Source organism: Sinohyriopsis cumingii, chromosome 11 (genome assembly GCF_028554795.1).
Source record: "Sinohyriopsis cumingii isolate HCF-2022 chromosome 11, ASM2855479v2, whole genome shotgun sequence".
Classification (NCBI taxonomy): Eukaryota; Metazoa; Mollusca; class Bivalvia; order Unionida; family Unionidae; genus Sinohyriopsis; species Sinohyriopsis cumingii.
In genome coordinates, this window is record NC_142971.1 from 68,517,925 (window position 1) to 68,535,753 (window position 17,829).

Here is a 17,829-nt window from a genome sequence, read left to right on the forward strand (position 1 = left end):
AGATGATTTTAATAAAAAAGTTGACGAAAAAATTGAAAAATCTCGTGGTGGTGATTTTACTGAGTTACAAAAAGCTGTTAATGAAGCTAATGCAGAAATTAATAAAATTAGTAAAGATATCAAAGAATCTCAGGTTAAATTTATTAATGAAATTAATGCAAAATTTACAAAATCTCGAGGTGATTTTACTAACTTGCAAAATGCTGTTGGATCAGCTAATGCAAAAATTACAAAAGCTTACGAAGATATAAAAAAATCTCAAGATGATTTTACTAAAAAAGTTGACGAAAAAATTCTTGCAGCTAACTTGGCAATTACGAAATCCCAAGATAATTTTGCTGGCTTGCAAGAAACTGTTACAAAAACTGTAGGGGAAATTGAGCGAGATAATGAAGAAAATAAAAAAGCTAAAGCCCAACTTGAGAAAGATACTCGATTAGTTTTTGAAGATCTCAACAGAATAATGCACGAAAAATTCGAAGAAATTAAAAAGCTCAAGCTGATTCTATCACAAAAAATGAAGAAAAAATTACGCGAGCTAATGAAGAAATTACAAAAGCTAACGAAAAAATTACAAAATTTGAAAGTGATTTTGCTGACCATATGACTGAATTTAATAACTTACGAAAAAATTCCAGAAAAGCTTTTAATGATCTTACAAAAATTCAAGGTTATTTTACTAAACATGTAACTGAATTTAATACTTTACATGAAACTGTTAGTAAAGCTGACGAAAAAATTACAGGTGATTTTACTACCTTGCGAGAAACTGTTGCAAAATCTATCGGAGAAATTAGTAAAATTAACGAAGATGTTAAAAAAGAAAAAGATAATCTTGTTAAAAAAATTGAAGAAAGACTTGTAAAACTTTTCGAAGATTATGTAAAATCAGTTGAAAAATTTGGAAAAGAATTTGAAAAATTTAAAAATGATGCTACAACAGCTAATGAAAAAATTGCAGTGGTGCAAGGTGAATTTACTAAACATGTGACTGAATTTAATACCTTGCGAGGTGAAGCTGACAAAAAAATTGGTGAAGCTGACAAAAAAATTAGTAAAGTTCAAGGTGATTTTACTGGCCATGTGACTGAATTTACTACTTTACGAGAAACTGTTGGTGAAGCTAATGCAATTATCACAAAAGTTCAAGGTGATTTTACTAGACATATAACTGATTTTACTACTTTACGAGGAACTGTTAGTAAAGCTGACGAAAAAATTACAAAAGTTCAAGGTGATTTTACTAGTCATGTAAAAGAATTTAATAAATTGAATGAAACTGTTAAGGAAAATAAAAAAATTGTTGATAAAATCGCTCAAACAAAAATTGAAACAGATTTAGCAATTAATACAGCTGCTAAACGAGCTGATGATGCTATCGATGAGATAAATAAAGCTAATGCAATTATTACAAAAATTCAGGGTGATTTTGCTGGCTTACAAAATAATTTTGAAATAGCTCAAGGTAAAATCAACGAGGATAACAAAGATTCAGCTAAACTCATTAAAGATATTAGAGGCGATATTGAAATTATTAATGAATCTATCAGGAGAATTAATGAATTTTACTGGCAGATTAATGAAATTAATACCAAAAATGAACTTATTAAATTTCCACCTGGAACAGAACAAAGTCATATCAAAAATTTAACGTTTACTGTGGCGTCCGGAAAAGGTACCTGGACTCCAACCGATAATAAATTTACTTATATGTCGCCAATTATTGGCTTGTGTAGAATAACTGTTTTTTCTTCGCCACAATTTAAGATAATTTTTAGTGACAAAACTTATCCAAATTCCTTCATTATTATAACGAACAAAGATGTTGAATTAAATTTTACGCTAGAACCACCAGATCGAACAACAACAGATTTAGTTATATATTTGTGGTTTGTAGAATTTATCACTAAAATTCCATCATTTGAAGATATTTGAAAATTAAATAATGACCGAATACAGATACAACCAAGCTAGATCATGGCAGGATTCGTTAAAACTCACCATAGATCTGTATTTAGCAAAAATAAAAAAATACCAGCGAAGATTGGTCGTCATTGATGTAATTGTTTATTCAGTCAGCGCTGCTGTTGCTGGTGCAGGAATAATATTATCCGTGATACCTGTCACTATTATCGCAGTTTGTGTAATTACGCCAGTTGCTGGCGTTTTAAATATTATTGCCAAAAAAATATCGTCGTGCGCGAATACAAAATTAACTTCGTATATAAATAAACTTAACGCGGCAACATTGCATATGCAAAATTATCTTCGTTGTTATCGGAATTTCTAAATGACGGAGATATTTCTGATGATGAATTTTCTGCTATTGTAGTGATGGTTAATAATAATGTCGCTGGAACAGAGTGTAGCGAACACAAATCTACGAAGAACAACAATGATATCGGCGAGCTCAACTAATCCTGAATTTAGTGTAATTTTTCCGATACCGATATCTGTTGATGAAATTGCGTTATCACAATTGCGAGTTTATCACAGCTGGCCCAATATCAGATCAAAATCATTTGGCAACTTATTATCGAATAATTCATTTGTTTTTGCTAATAAAAACAAACCTGGTACCGATGGTACGCCAGATTGGATCGTTATTGGACTACCGACAGGTAGTTATCAGATTGAGCAAATTAATGATGAAATATTAAGCAAAATTAAGAATTTAACTGGCGAAGATAAACCAGGAATAAAAATATCTGCACACGAGCCAACATTAACTTCAGTTATTGAAGTAAAATCACCATATATCGTTGATATTTATCAATCTTCGATTAGGACGGTCCTAGGTTGGCCTGAAATTGAGCCAGAAATTCAACCAGCGTCACCAGAACCTAACAAAAACGACTTTGTCACTAATTATCAAAATTATCATGGAATTATTCCATCGTACAAAAACAAATTAGATGAGATTAAAAAAAAATCACAAAATAACTGAATTTATTTTCATGGACGATCCGGCATGGAATTTTAGGCAACATGAAGGATGGTCCAGCTATGGAATAACATCAATTCATATGAGTAACATAAATATTCATTTTGCAGAGATTAAACAATTACATAAAAATATTTGTGGTTACTACAACGATATTTTCACGAATGTGTAATTAACGTGTCAGGGTCATGTGGTGAGGTGATCAAACACGCGGAAGTATTAAATCAGCTTGCATCAGATATGGAACATTTTAATAAAATATTAGTTCAGATAATAATTAACGATAAAACAAAAAATAAGCAAATGTTTTTGGATAAGGAGAAATTAACTGAAGAAACATTAAAATTACCTGGCTATAACGAGCACAAATTAAGAAAATTAGTTGCTGATATTATTGATGAGTTATTCTCTCAATTACATGCCGCGTGGAGAAAAAAATCGCTACCAAAATCGTTATTAGGTCATGGCAGGCATATTTCGCCAAATATTGTCAATATTTCTGATGTTATCGTGGTTAATTTACACGCAGATATTATCGACGGTAGTTATAGCGCGGATGCTTCAGTATCAAATCAAGTTCAACAAGGATCAATATTATATTCGTTTTCACCAACAACACCTCCTGGATCATTAATTGTAAAGGAGCCAATAAATCCTGTTTATCTTCGTTACCACAATCAATTGCTACCGAGGATAAATTTTAGACTAACAAATCAAGACGGGAATTTGCTTGACATGCGCGGAGAGACATTAAGTATTAATTTGTTGGTAAAATTTTAACTTCTACCGTAGAAAAATGACGGTGAAATAAGATAAAATTCAGTAAAATTTGCATTTTTTTCAGAAATATTTAAATTTGTTGGTTTTTTAGCAAAATTGTACAAATTTGTAAATTTGATAGGGTAGTTGGTAGTCAAAATGAAGAAATTGACATGATTTTGTTAAATTTTATGAAAAAAGTATGAAATTTGTAAATTTGATAGGGTAGTTGGTAGTAAAAATTGAGAAATTTAGTAAAAAATGATAAAAATCGTAAAAAAAAAAATATTTTTCAGTAATAAATAAATATTGCCTGAATTTAATCATCTAAAATTAGTGGAACGTATGAAAATGCGATCCATTCACCAAATTTATATGAAAAAGTCAAATTGATAATTTTTTCTGCAACTCGCCTCACTGATGCGGGATTAATGCTAAAATACTTACCAGCAGAATACATCGATATAAATATTATTTCTTCATTAGTTTCTAAATTTATTGATTTAACTGTCTTGGAAGGTTTTCTTCCACCTGCATTACCACGTGAGGTATTTTCACTTTGTGTAATTGCCTGAAGATTTTCTAGGGAATTATTAAGTTTGTTACCATCAATATGGTCGATAACAAGTCCATTTGGGATTAATCCATGGTAACATTCATAAACAAATCTATGACACAAATAATTTTTTTTATCTTCGTTATTTATGTTAAATTTCAAATAACCAAATTTATCAATATTACCGACAATATTTTTCGTTTTGATGTGTCGAACGCAACCATCTCGGCTGGCTTCATATTTATCTATTGTTGGATGCCTCCTGAATGTAACTTCCATATACAAATTGCTATTTGTTTAAATTGTTGTTTGTTTTAAATCTGTTAATATAATCCTCCTTGCACTTAATTAATCTCTCGTCGGTATTAATTTTTTTGTCATAATGTCGTTTTAGTTCACGATACTTTTTTCCACCACAATTTAGACACAAGCGAGTTTTACCTCGCAATCCAGTATTACAAATCATACAACGTTGTGGCCCGTAATTGTTTTTTCTTATAAATACCATATGTTCGCAACAATATTCATTTTTGCACAATTTATCGCAACAATTTAATGATCCAACCAATATCCATTTGCATTTATTGCTCATTTATAATTTAAACATATGTTTAAAATAAAGTTGATTTGCATTTATAATTTAAACATATGTTTAAAATAAAGTATAATGGAATTATTCGACATTGATGAGATTGAATACGTTATTGATGAAACAAGTCAAGCGAAGAAAGAATTTTACGACGATGGTGCGGTTCATACTTGGTCGACCTGGAAAACAGACTCGATCGATAACACGATGACGGACGAGCGAGCCAGCGAGATAATCAAATACATTAGAAAAAATCATGGCGAGGAACAGTTTATTTTCTCGATAAAATTTATCGTACAGATGAATGACGACGTGTGGATAATTCGCGATAAACGAGACCCAATTGTTAAAGAAAAAAAAATATAATTTTATCTGCAAGCAGCCGGCCTGGATTATTAACAGGTATCGATAAACCATATTATGCTAGATCGTATCCCGTTAGTGCAGTCGTCTACGGAATCTATAAGTTAAATGACAAACCTGACCTTAGTAAATTAAATTTAATGAAAATTTCTTCAGTAATAAATTGTGTAGCCGAGCGAGTGATTGAACATTTGAAAAATTCGAAACGCGGCTCGGGTTTAACTTCACTAAGGTTAGCGAAAATTAACAATTGGGCCGAATCAGTTGTTGATGGCGCGTCAATAACTGATGTTGCTGCGTTATCATGCAAATTAAAATTCCCTATAACAGTTAAAACAATTACTGGTGAGATTTTGTTTGATTCAGCATATAAATCACGAGGCGCCTCTATAGAAATTATCGATCATAATTCACACGCTTGGACAAATGCGGTAACGATATTTCCTCGACGTCGTGTTGTTAAATTTTATCCACTAGAAAATTTTACCATGGATAATTCGCTAAATATGTTTAAATTTATTCATGACATAAGCAAATCTGATCCCGTTTCAGTTTGGCTATTCAGTAGCGAAGATAAATATGATCAATTCGTGATGCCTAATGGTGAAATTTACAGATTAAAATCTTTTAATGACTCAATGACAGAATTAATTGATAAATACTCGACAAGTTCAGAATTATTGACCAATTGTTTTACTCAATCGTCTGTTGCAGCTACCGCCGCTAGAGAGAAAAACTCGTGGAAGCCAACTAGAAATGAATTTCTTTCAGATGTGCAAATGAGTTGTGTTGAATACGGTCATGGCGGACTGTGGACAAAATATGATAACACAAATATGATATCAGTTGATATGACCGCGTGTTATCCCGGAAGTTTTCTAGGGTTAGGAGATTGCAGCGAGTATTTTGCTAAATTTGGTCATCCAACAAGCGAAATGACCCGTGTTGCGATTAACGGACTGTTACCAAATTTTTCTTTAACGGGATTCGCCCGTGTTGTATCATTCAAATTTGCCGATAATTTACATAAAATCTGCTACATTTGGTTTGGAAAACATTTCTCGTGTCAACGTTGGGTTAGTATAACACTGCTGCAGTATATGCTAGATTCAGCCATGTTGACATTGTTGACGGTCAGTGAAGCAATTATTTCGTATAAAAAACAAACAAAAGTTTGGCTACCAACATGTGACGAAAACGCGAAAGATCTAGGTAGAAAAATTATAGGTAAATTTACTCAGGGTGGCGCGTACGATCACAAGCGACATCATGCCAGATTAATCATGGACGATGCTGAATTAGATTTTGTAATTGCCGATACAACAGCGAAAGGTACATTTTGCAATCGTGAAAGTATTTACATTGACGATACGAAGATTGGTACCGTAATTAACTACATTGAGGGAGAATCACCGCAATATACGCATCTAAGATCTTCGATGTTGGCTTATGTTAGCATAAACTTACTTTCGATGATAAATAAATTTCCAAAAGACGCAGTTAGGGTAGCAACAGATTCGTTCTACATTGATGGAAGGTACACGTCATTGTTAGAGGTTGGTGATGGTAGCTGGGGAACTTGGAGAATTAAAAATGAAAACATTCTGATTTCTAGTCAATCTGCTGACGTTGCTGATGCTGATGAATTTCATCAAAATATAATGCCGGATATTTCTGCAGCACCATCTGTTTATGATCCTATTTCACGACATAAATTTGTGTATATAAACGGACCAGGTGGTAGTGGAAAAACAACACGAACCATCGAATTATTGAAAAATACTGATTTGATTGTATTGACACCAACTCATAGATTAGCAAAAGAAATTAAGCATTGTGGTGTTGTTTCTTGTACGTATCATAGTTATTTCAAATATAGCGGTGGAGATTGGAATTGTTCTCGCATGGGAGAGAAATACATAAACTAAAAAAAAATAATTATTGATGAAGTTTGTTCGGTAAATTTAACGGTATTGAAGTTGTTCCTTGAGTTTTTATCAACAAAAAATACCTCTGTGGTAATGTGTGGGGATCACGGTCAACCAAATCCTATTGATGGAACGTCGCCTCATGATTGGTTGAAGAATTTTGTAGATTATTATGAAGAAGTTGAAACAGACTTTAGATCACTAGATGAGTCACTACCTAACTTTAAGAAATTAATTCGACTACAACCAGATAAAATTCAATGTGATGTGATGAGAAAAATAATTAATGAAACTTCAATGATGGATTTTCTAAATTTATGGCAACCTGATCATTTAGTTGTTGCTAGCAGAAAAATAGTTTGTGATGAACTTCAACAAAAACTTTTACATCATAGAGAGAAATTTCCAACACTACCAGTGCCACTATGTTATCGACCAATTGATACGTGACGACAAAATATTGATGTTGTTTTACCAGGAGGAGAAATAAAAAATTTAGTTTTAAATGATATTGTCACCGTTGATATTAATCTTGTCAATGACGCGTTAAATGCAGAAAAATCACCGTGGAAATTAGGATACGCCATGACGATACATTCATCGCAGGGACTAACTATTGATGGTACCGTTTGGATTGTCGATGACAGAATTATGTGGCCAAATTGGGTTTATTTAGCTGTATCACGAGTTAGAAAATTATCTCAATTGAGACGAATTGTTCTAGATGCAGTGGTAGTTAACGATGAAATATATGAAAATATCGTGAAGAATAAAATATTTAGTTACAATCGATATGACAGAAAAATTAATTATGAATCTGACCTTGATGTAGACGTTATATTGACGCTTCGACGAGAACAAAATAATCATTGTGTCATTTGTAATTGCATGATGGCCTGGCAGTATCAAAAAAATGATCCAAGACAATTCACCATCAACAGGAAAAATAATGATATCGGTCACTTGAAAAGTAACGTTAATCTGGCTTGTCTGGAATGTAACAGAAAAGTTATTATCTAAGTGATTCTGGCGGCAATTGAGTATCAGCGGGAATTACTTGAAGTTCTTCACGAGTGAAGCCACGTTGCGGTGCCAACGAATCAAGAATATAAATTGCGGGTCTTCCTGATGATCTTGTTACGGCAGATATTTTATGTGTTGTTACGCTCCAATTTGGGTCAGTTGCTCTTCTTCTCCCTCCTTCAGCCTCACCTTGTTTGTATAAATACCTGACAATAATACTACCTAGTACAGGATCTTTTGAAAAATCCCGTCTAATTATTGGAATATTTAATTTTTTAATCGCTGTTGCTGGCTTCATCCCTATTGTTCTAGTTTTTTCATTATTAATCGCGTTAATAACTTCAGGCAACCTTGATACCCAATCACTTGATCGTTTGTCTGATATAAATTCTTTTGCATATTGATATCCTAGTAATCGCTCAGCTAATGTTTTGTTGAATCTTTCGACGATTGCTTGATTTTTGTGAATTCCAACACCACCTCGCCGTATATTCGTGTTATTTTTTTTCATTAACGATAAAACAGAACCAAAAAATTCCCTGCCAGGATCAACCTGAAGTAAATTTGGCCAGGTTAATGGTCCTCGTTGATAAATTCTGTTAAATGCGTCTGATACCTCAGTTGCTGTTTTAGTTGCTAACTGCATAGCCTCTTCATATCTACTAGCGATATCAACAACAGTTAGTACATATTTGTAGGTTTTACCGTCAACAACATCGTGAGGCAGAAACATTATATCAGCCTGATGAACTTTGTTAGGTACACTAACATCAAAATGCGCGTGATTGATTTTTTTAGGTGGAGGAAGATAAATTTGCCAGATTGCCTGTTTGGCTAACCAATCTGCAGCTGTTTGATATTTTACTTTAGCAGCTTTGGCAAGTTTGGCAATTGCTGCTTTTCCTCGCCAGTAGCCACGAGGAGAATAATATATTAGGTCCATTATTAATTACTCGCGCCGAAAATTAATTTACCTTTCATCGCTGTTTTTATTAACCACGAAGCAAGTTTTTCTTTGAAATTTTTATCAGGAATTGCATTTAGTGCGTGAATTAATTTTACGTCAGCAATATGTCGTTGCGCCAAATCTCCGCTACGATAAGCTAAATCATGAGCATAACACGCGCCATCAATTGAATTTACGGGAACTTCACCAATTTTCGGATTATTGTTTTTGTCTAATCTGATATCGAGACGAGTGCCAGGACCGCAATAATTATAACCTGGCATATGTTTTTCTCCGGGGTATTTTGCCCAGGGCAATCCTGGTAGTGATGCTAATCCTGCGGCAATATCACCTCCGTATCTTTTTTTTCGCAGTGAATTTAAACTTTTTTGTTTTACAAATTTCACACCTGCCTGTTATAGCAGATCTGTTGTTCTTTGTGATAACCTCGTTTAATTCCAATGTTGGAGTTCGTGTGCGACATTTAACACAATATAAATCCATGAAATATTAATATATCATGAATGTAATTGATTTTTCAGCTACAAGAAAACGCGAGCAAGTTAAACATCACGCGGCATTACCAAATTCAATCAGGTTGATAATAATTGGTCCATCCGGGTCTGGTAAAACACAATTATTGCTAAATTTGATAATGCGTTGGCTGAAGTGGGACAAATTATATTTAGTTGCTCCGTCTGTTGATGACCAGCGTTGTTATCATGTTTTGAAGGAATTTAGTGATAATGCATCTGAAATTGGTGATAATATCATTGAATTTATTACAGATATTGATGAAGCGCCATCAGTTGATGATCTTGATGGAGAAATTAATAATTTAGTCGTTTATGATGACATAATGTTGGACAAACAAGCAAATCCATCCAGGATATTTTCTCGTGGGCGACACAAAAACACAGATGTTATTTATGTAACACAAAGGTACACACAAATACCAAAGGTGATTAGAGACAATTGCAATATTTTAGTTGTATTTAATGGTGTTGATACTCACACGCTACGGAATATTCACCAAACTTGGTGTAACGGCGACATGGATTTTGTGAAATTCAAGAATTTATTTAGTCGTGCGCAATCGACGCCACATGGTTTTATAACAATAAATTTACATGATCCGCGATCTCGATACAGAATTGGGCTAGACCAAATATTTTAACTTTTGTACAGCAGCAGAGGGGCTGTGACCAATTCTTCGCGATTATTGAGAAAAAAATTAATGTTGCATCTTCGCAGGGGGCTCTATCTAACCACATTTTTTTTGAAGTTTGTTTTGATTCTGTTACTTTATCTAATTGATTTTGAGATTATGTAACCAAGCAATTTGTCTGCGTGATGATATTTTTTGTGTGTTTTTTTGGGGAGATCGCACATTTCTCTAATTCCCTTGGTCTGTTAAGCCCCTCTGCTTACATCCATTTTTCTAGCTTGAATACAGAATCAATACTACATCCATTTTTCTAGCTTGAATACAGGACCGATATTACATCCACTTTTCTAGCTTGAATACAGAATCAATACTACATCCATTTTTCTAGCTTGAATACAGAATCAATATTACATCCATTTTTCTAGCTTGAATACAGAACCAATATTACATCCACTTTTCTAGCTTGAATACAGAATCAATATTACATCCATTTTTCTAGCTTGAATACAGAACCAATATTACATCCATTTTTCTAGCTTGAATACAGAATCAATACTACATCCATTTTTCTAGCTTGAATACAGAACCAATATTACATCCACTTTTCTAGCTTGAATACAGAATCAGTATTACATCCACTTTTCTAGCTTGAATACAGAGTCAATACTACATCCATTTTTCTAGCTTGAATACAGAATCAATAGTACATCCATTTTTCTAGCTTGAATACAGAATCAATATTACATCCATTTTTCTAGCTTGAATACAGAACCGATATTACATCCACTTTTCTAGCTTGAATACAGAACCAATATTACATCCACTTTTCTAGCTTGAATACAGAATCAATATTACATCCATTTTTCTAGCTTGAATACAGAACCAATATTACATCCATTTTTCTAGCTTGAATACAGAACCAATATTACATCCACTTTTCTAGCTTGAATACAGAGTCAATACTACATCCATTTTTCTAGCTTGAATACAGAATCAATATTACATCCATTTTTCTAGCTTGAATACAGAATCAATATTACATCCATTTTTCTAGCTTGAATACAGAACCAATATTACATCCACTTTTCTAGCTTGAATACAGAGTCAATACTACATCCATTTTTCTAGCTTGAATACAGAATCAATATTACATCCATTTTTCTAGCTTGAATACAGAATCAATATTACATCCATTTTTCTAGCTTGAATACAGAACCAATATTACATCCACTTTTCTAGCTTGAATACAGAATCAATACTACATCCATTTTTCTAGCTTGAATACAGAATCAATACTACATCCATTTTTCTAGCTTGAATACAGAACCAATACTACATCCATTTTTCTAGCTTGAATACAGAACCAATATTACATCCATTTTTCTAGCTTGAATACAGAACCAATATTACATCCATTTTTCTAGCTTGAATACAGAATCAATATTACATCCATTTTTCTAGCTTGAATACAGAATCAATATTACATCCATTTTTCTAGCTTGAATACAGAATCAATATTACATCCACTTTTCTAGCTTGAATACAGAACCAATATTACATCCACTTTTCTAGCTTGAATACAGAACCAATATTACATCCATTTTTCTAGCTTGAATACAGAATCAATATTACATCCATTTTTCTAGCTTGAATACAGAACCAATATTACATCCATTTTTCTAGCTTGAATACAGAACCAATATTACATCCATTTTTCTAGCTTGAATACAGAGTCAATACTACATCCATTTTTCTAGCTTGAATACAGAACCAATATTACATCCATTTTTCTAGCTTGAATACAGAATCAATATTACATCCATTTTTCTAGCTTGAATACAGAACCAATATTACATCCATTTTTCTAGCTTGAATACAGAACCAATATTACATCCACTTTTCTAGCTTGAATACAGAGTCAATACTACATCCATTTTTCTAGCTTGAATACAGAATCAATATTACATCCATTTTTCTAGCTTGAATACAGAACCGATATTACATCCACTTTTCTAGCTTGAATACAGAACCAATATTACATCCACTTTTCTAGCTTGAATACAGAATCAATATTACATCCACTTTTCTAGCTTGAATACAGAACCAATATTACATCCATTTTTCTAGCTTGAATACAGAACCAATATTACATCCACTTTTCTAGCTTGAATACAGAACCAATATTACATCCACTTTTCTAGCTTGAATACAGAGTCAATACTACATCCATTTTTCTAGCTTGAATACAGAATCAATATTACATCCATTTTTCTAGCTTGAATACAGAACCGATATTACATCCACTTTTCTAGCTTGAATACAGAACCGATACTACATCCACCTTTCTGGGGCCCTGAGTGGTTGAGTGGGTTAAAGCGCTTACTGTTCTGGATCACTGCCATCTCACTGCTGTCTCCGTGGGTTCGAGTCTCAGGTTCAGCTAATGTTGGTATGTGAGAAAGCTTGCCAGTAACTTCTCGTAGTTTGGTGGTTCTTCCCGGGATTTTCCAGGGTTCTTCCTCCACCAGTTATACTGGCTGCCATATATAGCCTATCTTGTGCTGAAAAATGGCGCTAAACCCTACAGCAATAACACCAACAGCAACATCCACTTTTCTCAACCACAATCTTACAGCTGGTTAAATTTTGTTTATTCATCCATGAAGAATACCATCTAAACTCACTTATTAGTTGAGTTCAACTGCAAACATAGACCCAGATCTGCCATCATATACTGTGCCTGCAGATCAGGGTCTGTGTTGTTTGTTCTACAGATTACTCCAAACAATCTGCAAACTCCCAGATCTTTGCAGTTTGCAGACGGACCTGACTTATAAGTGAGTATGTATGGTAAATATCTGTTGTTGTTACTTACTTTGTGTGTGTGAAATTTGTCTATGAAGTTAAAATGTTAAAGGGGCCCCAAGTGGTCTAAAGCACTTACCGTTCCAGATCACTGCCATCTCACCTCTGTCTGTGTGGGCTCAAGTCCAAGGCTCGGCTAGCGTGGGTACGTGGGAAAGCCTGCCAGTAGCTTCTCGTGGGTCGATGGCTCTTCCCTGGGTTTTCCAGGGTTCTTCCTCCACCAGTTATACTGGCCGCCATGTATAGCCTATCTTGTGCTGAAAAATTGCGTTAAACCCTAGAACAACAACATAAAATGTTAAATGTTCACAAACCTAGTTAACAGATAAAGGACAGAATACGTCAGTAGATATGGTTAACCTGTCTTGTCTTACATTTATTACAGTAAGTGTTAGACCTTTGTTTAATGATCATAGGATTTTTAGGTAACATTTGATTGTTCTTTACACCATGCTTGTTTTTGTGTAAAACTTCATAAGTGATAATTTGCAGCTGAGAATGCAACAAGCTCTGATGCACTTGGAATATTAGTGTATATGTGCAGGGATCACAGTGGGCGTCACCAGCATCACAAATTGCGATGTTTTTCCTTATTGGTGACAAAATATATCATCTGGAGGTATTTTGGTGACAACAATTTTAGCTGTTCAAAATTGTATTTAGAATCTTGGGTTTGGAGGGAGGAAATTCAAAGGCACCATGATAGGAAGCCACAAACTTACTGGAATCTATTATTACATGAGCAAATCCTTTGTTCATATTGATGAACCATCCTAACAGTGCATTGTTATATCATAATCTAGTTATGTTGATGTCTGGTCTTTTACTGTATGCTGTAATATAACCCAAATAGTCATGCTACCTGACTAGCTACAGTTGACCAGCTCTAAAGGTGGGAATCAACCAGATGATGGCAATTTTAAAAAAAAAAGTACCAGGAAAAAAATTGTTTTGCTAAAACTTAAAGAAAACTGGTTACCTTTTAAGCACCAATCATTATGTATATATATATATATATATATATATATATATATATATATATATATATATATATATATATATATATATATATACTAAGCATATGAAACAAATTCTGTCTCAGCCAATGTTCTACAATTACTTGATGTTGCCATAGCAATAACAAATGGACATTGGTATTGTCGTTCAAAGATGGCACCTTCAATAACTCGTGCACCTTCATCAAAGCAAGCAGATGACCTTTGATAATCAGCAACAGACTTAAATAAAAGCATTCGAAACTCATCAGTTGTTTCATTTTTCATAGAGATTGGAACATATTTATTGTTCCATGAGAGTTTCCTGTTTTACCCCAAAAAAGTTAATGCTTTCGATCGCTACCAATGGCAATGGCGACATAAAACCCAAATTAAATCTCTAATATTTTGAAACAGATATCTGGCCGTCAAGTTATCTGTAGGTGGGACATCTTGCAAGAACGTTTGTTAAACTTTTTAATTTGTGCACATTTTTATATCCCAATAAATAACCTCATCCCCTGGCAGCCTCAGCAAGATGGTAGTGTCTCTGGCTGACCAAAATCTAGGCCAATTTAAGTAAATGTACATGTAGCATATAAACAACTATAGTGCCAATTGCAACTAGGATAATGAATATCAGAGTGAATTGTTTCGTGAAACATGTTTGTTGAGAATGGGATAGAGATCAAACAAGGACAACCATTCTTTTTTACTTATCCATGTTGTGTTTTATAATGGGATTTTTAAAATACATGAATTTTCTAACCCATGATCAAATTCATGGATTTTGCATATACATGTACATTATTTAACACAATTTGGAGTGTACTACACAAATGTAAGTTGTCAATATGCAAGTGTTTTTTAGACTAGTCTTCATGTAATCAAAATTTCCCAAAAAAATTATTTGTTTGCTTACTTCCTCTCTCTCCCTCTCACTCTCTCTCTTTCTCTCTCTGTAAATCCTAATTACTGATTTCAGGTCTGAAAAATTTCACTTGTATGCAAAATTTCAATTTATTTTCAGCACCCCCATCTTACTTATCTAAACATCCGCTTATGTTGACAATGTCCTGGAGATGCCGAGCTAAATGGGTAGAACTGTATTATAAAAATGGCGTCATTTTTTAAAAATTGGTGACAAAAACTTGAGGTTGGCAATTTTTTGGTCGACAACTTTTTTAAAGCCAGCATGATCCCTTCATATGCTCTCTCACATGCACCTGTTTGTAGTATTAGTATACGCATATGGCCTCACACTTGCATTTACAATATTAAGATATTATTATGTATATATTGTATGTATGATTATCATGGTTATAGTTTGTAAGGGTCAGTTATTTAATAATATTTTGAAATACTAATTTTCTTTATTAATGGGTTTGTACTCTTGGATGAGGTCATTCTTGTAATCATAAATTCATTTATAGTTTAATTGTACTCTTCCTGATGTAAACATGTTGATGTGATTGGACTGCAGGACACTTGTTCTTGAAAGTCATAGTGATCTAATTTCTGATTGGCTAGTGTTAAAGCACCTGTATGTATTATAAGTTTGGATATCCTAGAATGAATATCTGATTCTGTATTACATCTTAGTTCTTGGAAGACATTCAGTGTGTTTTCTTGAGGGTATTCATTTATTTGATTCAATCATTCATTGGATTTACAAAGTGCTTAGACGGTTTGTGGAATTATGGCTATTACAGAATTACTGTGAATTCATTTAAAGACATTTTGGGATTATATCATTATGATTCATCAATACTATCAATACATTAGTACAATAGTGAACATTCTTCAGAATACCGTTGGACTCATTTGAATTACTCAATACTTTTGGATTTGATAGAACATATAGGACCATTTAGGATTTCATTCAGCATGCCATAAGTTATTTTTAATTGTTCACCTTGCAATTGAGGGAATATATTATATTTTGAATTTTACAAACTTGTTGATTTTCACTCTTTTTCTTGTTACTTAGTGTAAGACCATAGAGTTGTAACAATACACACACGCTGTCTCTCATGCACTTGCAGTATTAGTATACACATGATACAACAATCAGGCCATATGTTACTAGGTCTGACAGCACTAACACAGCAAAAACAGGAAGTGCTGGTTATAAACCACACATTACAGATGTAATAAATAATTATACACCACACATTACAAATGTAATAAATTCAATGAACTTGATCAGTGTGAGTACATACTGTACCTTAGCCTGGATTTTCCATTTAAACCCTGATGAAACAGCCATTAATACTTTTATTCTCTTGTTTGAAAAAGAACCTTTTCATGTTTTTATAAATTAAGGTTTATAGAACATGTTAATCTTATGTTTTATTTGTAAACTTTTTGTTTCAGTTCCCATTTTATCTCCTAGTAGCATTTGCTGTAAGTATTTTTTCTTCTATACTGAATTCCAGCTAATTCTGTTATTTTAAAAACTCATGACTCATGGTAATAAGACTATCCTTTGAAATCAGATACAGATACATCCGTTAGAGAATGTCAAGCATGAAAAGCTTTTAGGTGTGTGCGTAGATAATAATTTATGGAATGACCATATTGATAAGCTTAGTAAAAGACTGTTATCCAAAATTGCCTACTCAGCAGAGTCAAGAAATATTTACCTATGGAAACTCACAATCTATACTGCAAGTCATATAGTCTTCCAACAATGAATTATTGTTCAAATGTATGGGGAAACTGTGCTAAATCTGAGTTTGACAAGATTTATAAACTTCAGAAATGAGCAGAACACGTAATTTTAGATGCATCTATTGATCATCCCTCTAAAGAATTGTTTACGAACTCAAATGGTTCTCGATATATGACAGGACAGATTTTCACGAGGCAGTTCTTTTATATAAATGTCTACATGGAACTGCACCAGAGTATCTTCAGGACTTATTCAGGCCTATTTCAACACAATACAGATGAGATCAATATCACATGGAAGCCGTCTAGCACCAAAACCAAGAAAAGAGCAATTTAAAAAGAGCTTCCAATACTCTGGTACAGTTCTGTGGAACAAGCTATCACTACATGTAAAATCTGCTGAAAATATTAGAGTATTTAAGAAGAGATATCATGAGCATGTATGTGTTTCTAATAAATAATGTAATTTAGTATTTTAATACTAAACATGTTAAAATAAAAAGTAATTATTGCTGTCTTCACATAATATGCATTGTTATATACTCTCGTTAAGAGGGCTTCAGGGGAGAATAGTCCTTGACTAATGAGTCACCCTCTATAAATAAAGCATTATTATTATTATTACATGTATTATTATTATTATTATTATTATTATTATTATTATACAAAAGGCATAGACTTTTCTGCCATCCCATTATTTTATAGAAATCCCAAATGAATCCATAAAAGCAGATGACAGGGTTTCTTAAAGTTCATTTTTTCTCTCAAAAAATAGAATGAAAAAGACAATGATTCTTGATGATCGATATAGTTGGTAGAATGGGGAAAAGAAGTTACAATAATGGATTATAATGTCTAACTTGTCATGTCAGTGCATTATGTTATTGATAATGGCTATTTTGTGTGTTCATGGTACCTTAAAATATGCTATTTAATTGATAATCTTTCAGAAACATAACTTCAGTGTTAAATTGAAAGCATTTGTACAAAACTTATCCCTACATGTCCCATTTAGTCTGA

The 17,829-nt window shown here is 33.1% G+C and overlaps 1 protein-coding gene across 1 annotated transcript in view; it reads left to right on the top strand.

Annotated features, from left to right (window-relative positions):
• The window catches only part of LOC149788631 (dolichol-phosphate mannosyltransferase subunit 3-like), a 43,752-nt gene that overhangs the window by 20,426 nt on the left and 5,497 nt on the right, over positions 1 to 17,829 (top strand). Inside the window, exon 3 of the mRNA XM_089974719.1 lies at positions 16,513 to 16,542. Within this exon, the coding sequence (XP_089830845.1) occupies positions 16,513 to 16,542 (30 nt within the window). The remainder of the gene's footprint in view (positions 1 to 16,512; positions 16,543 to 17,829) is intronic.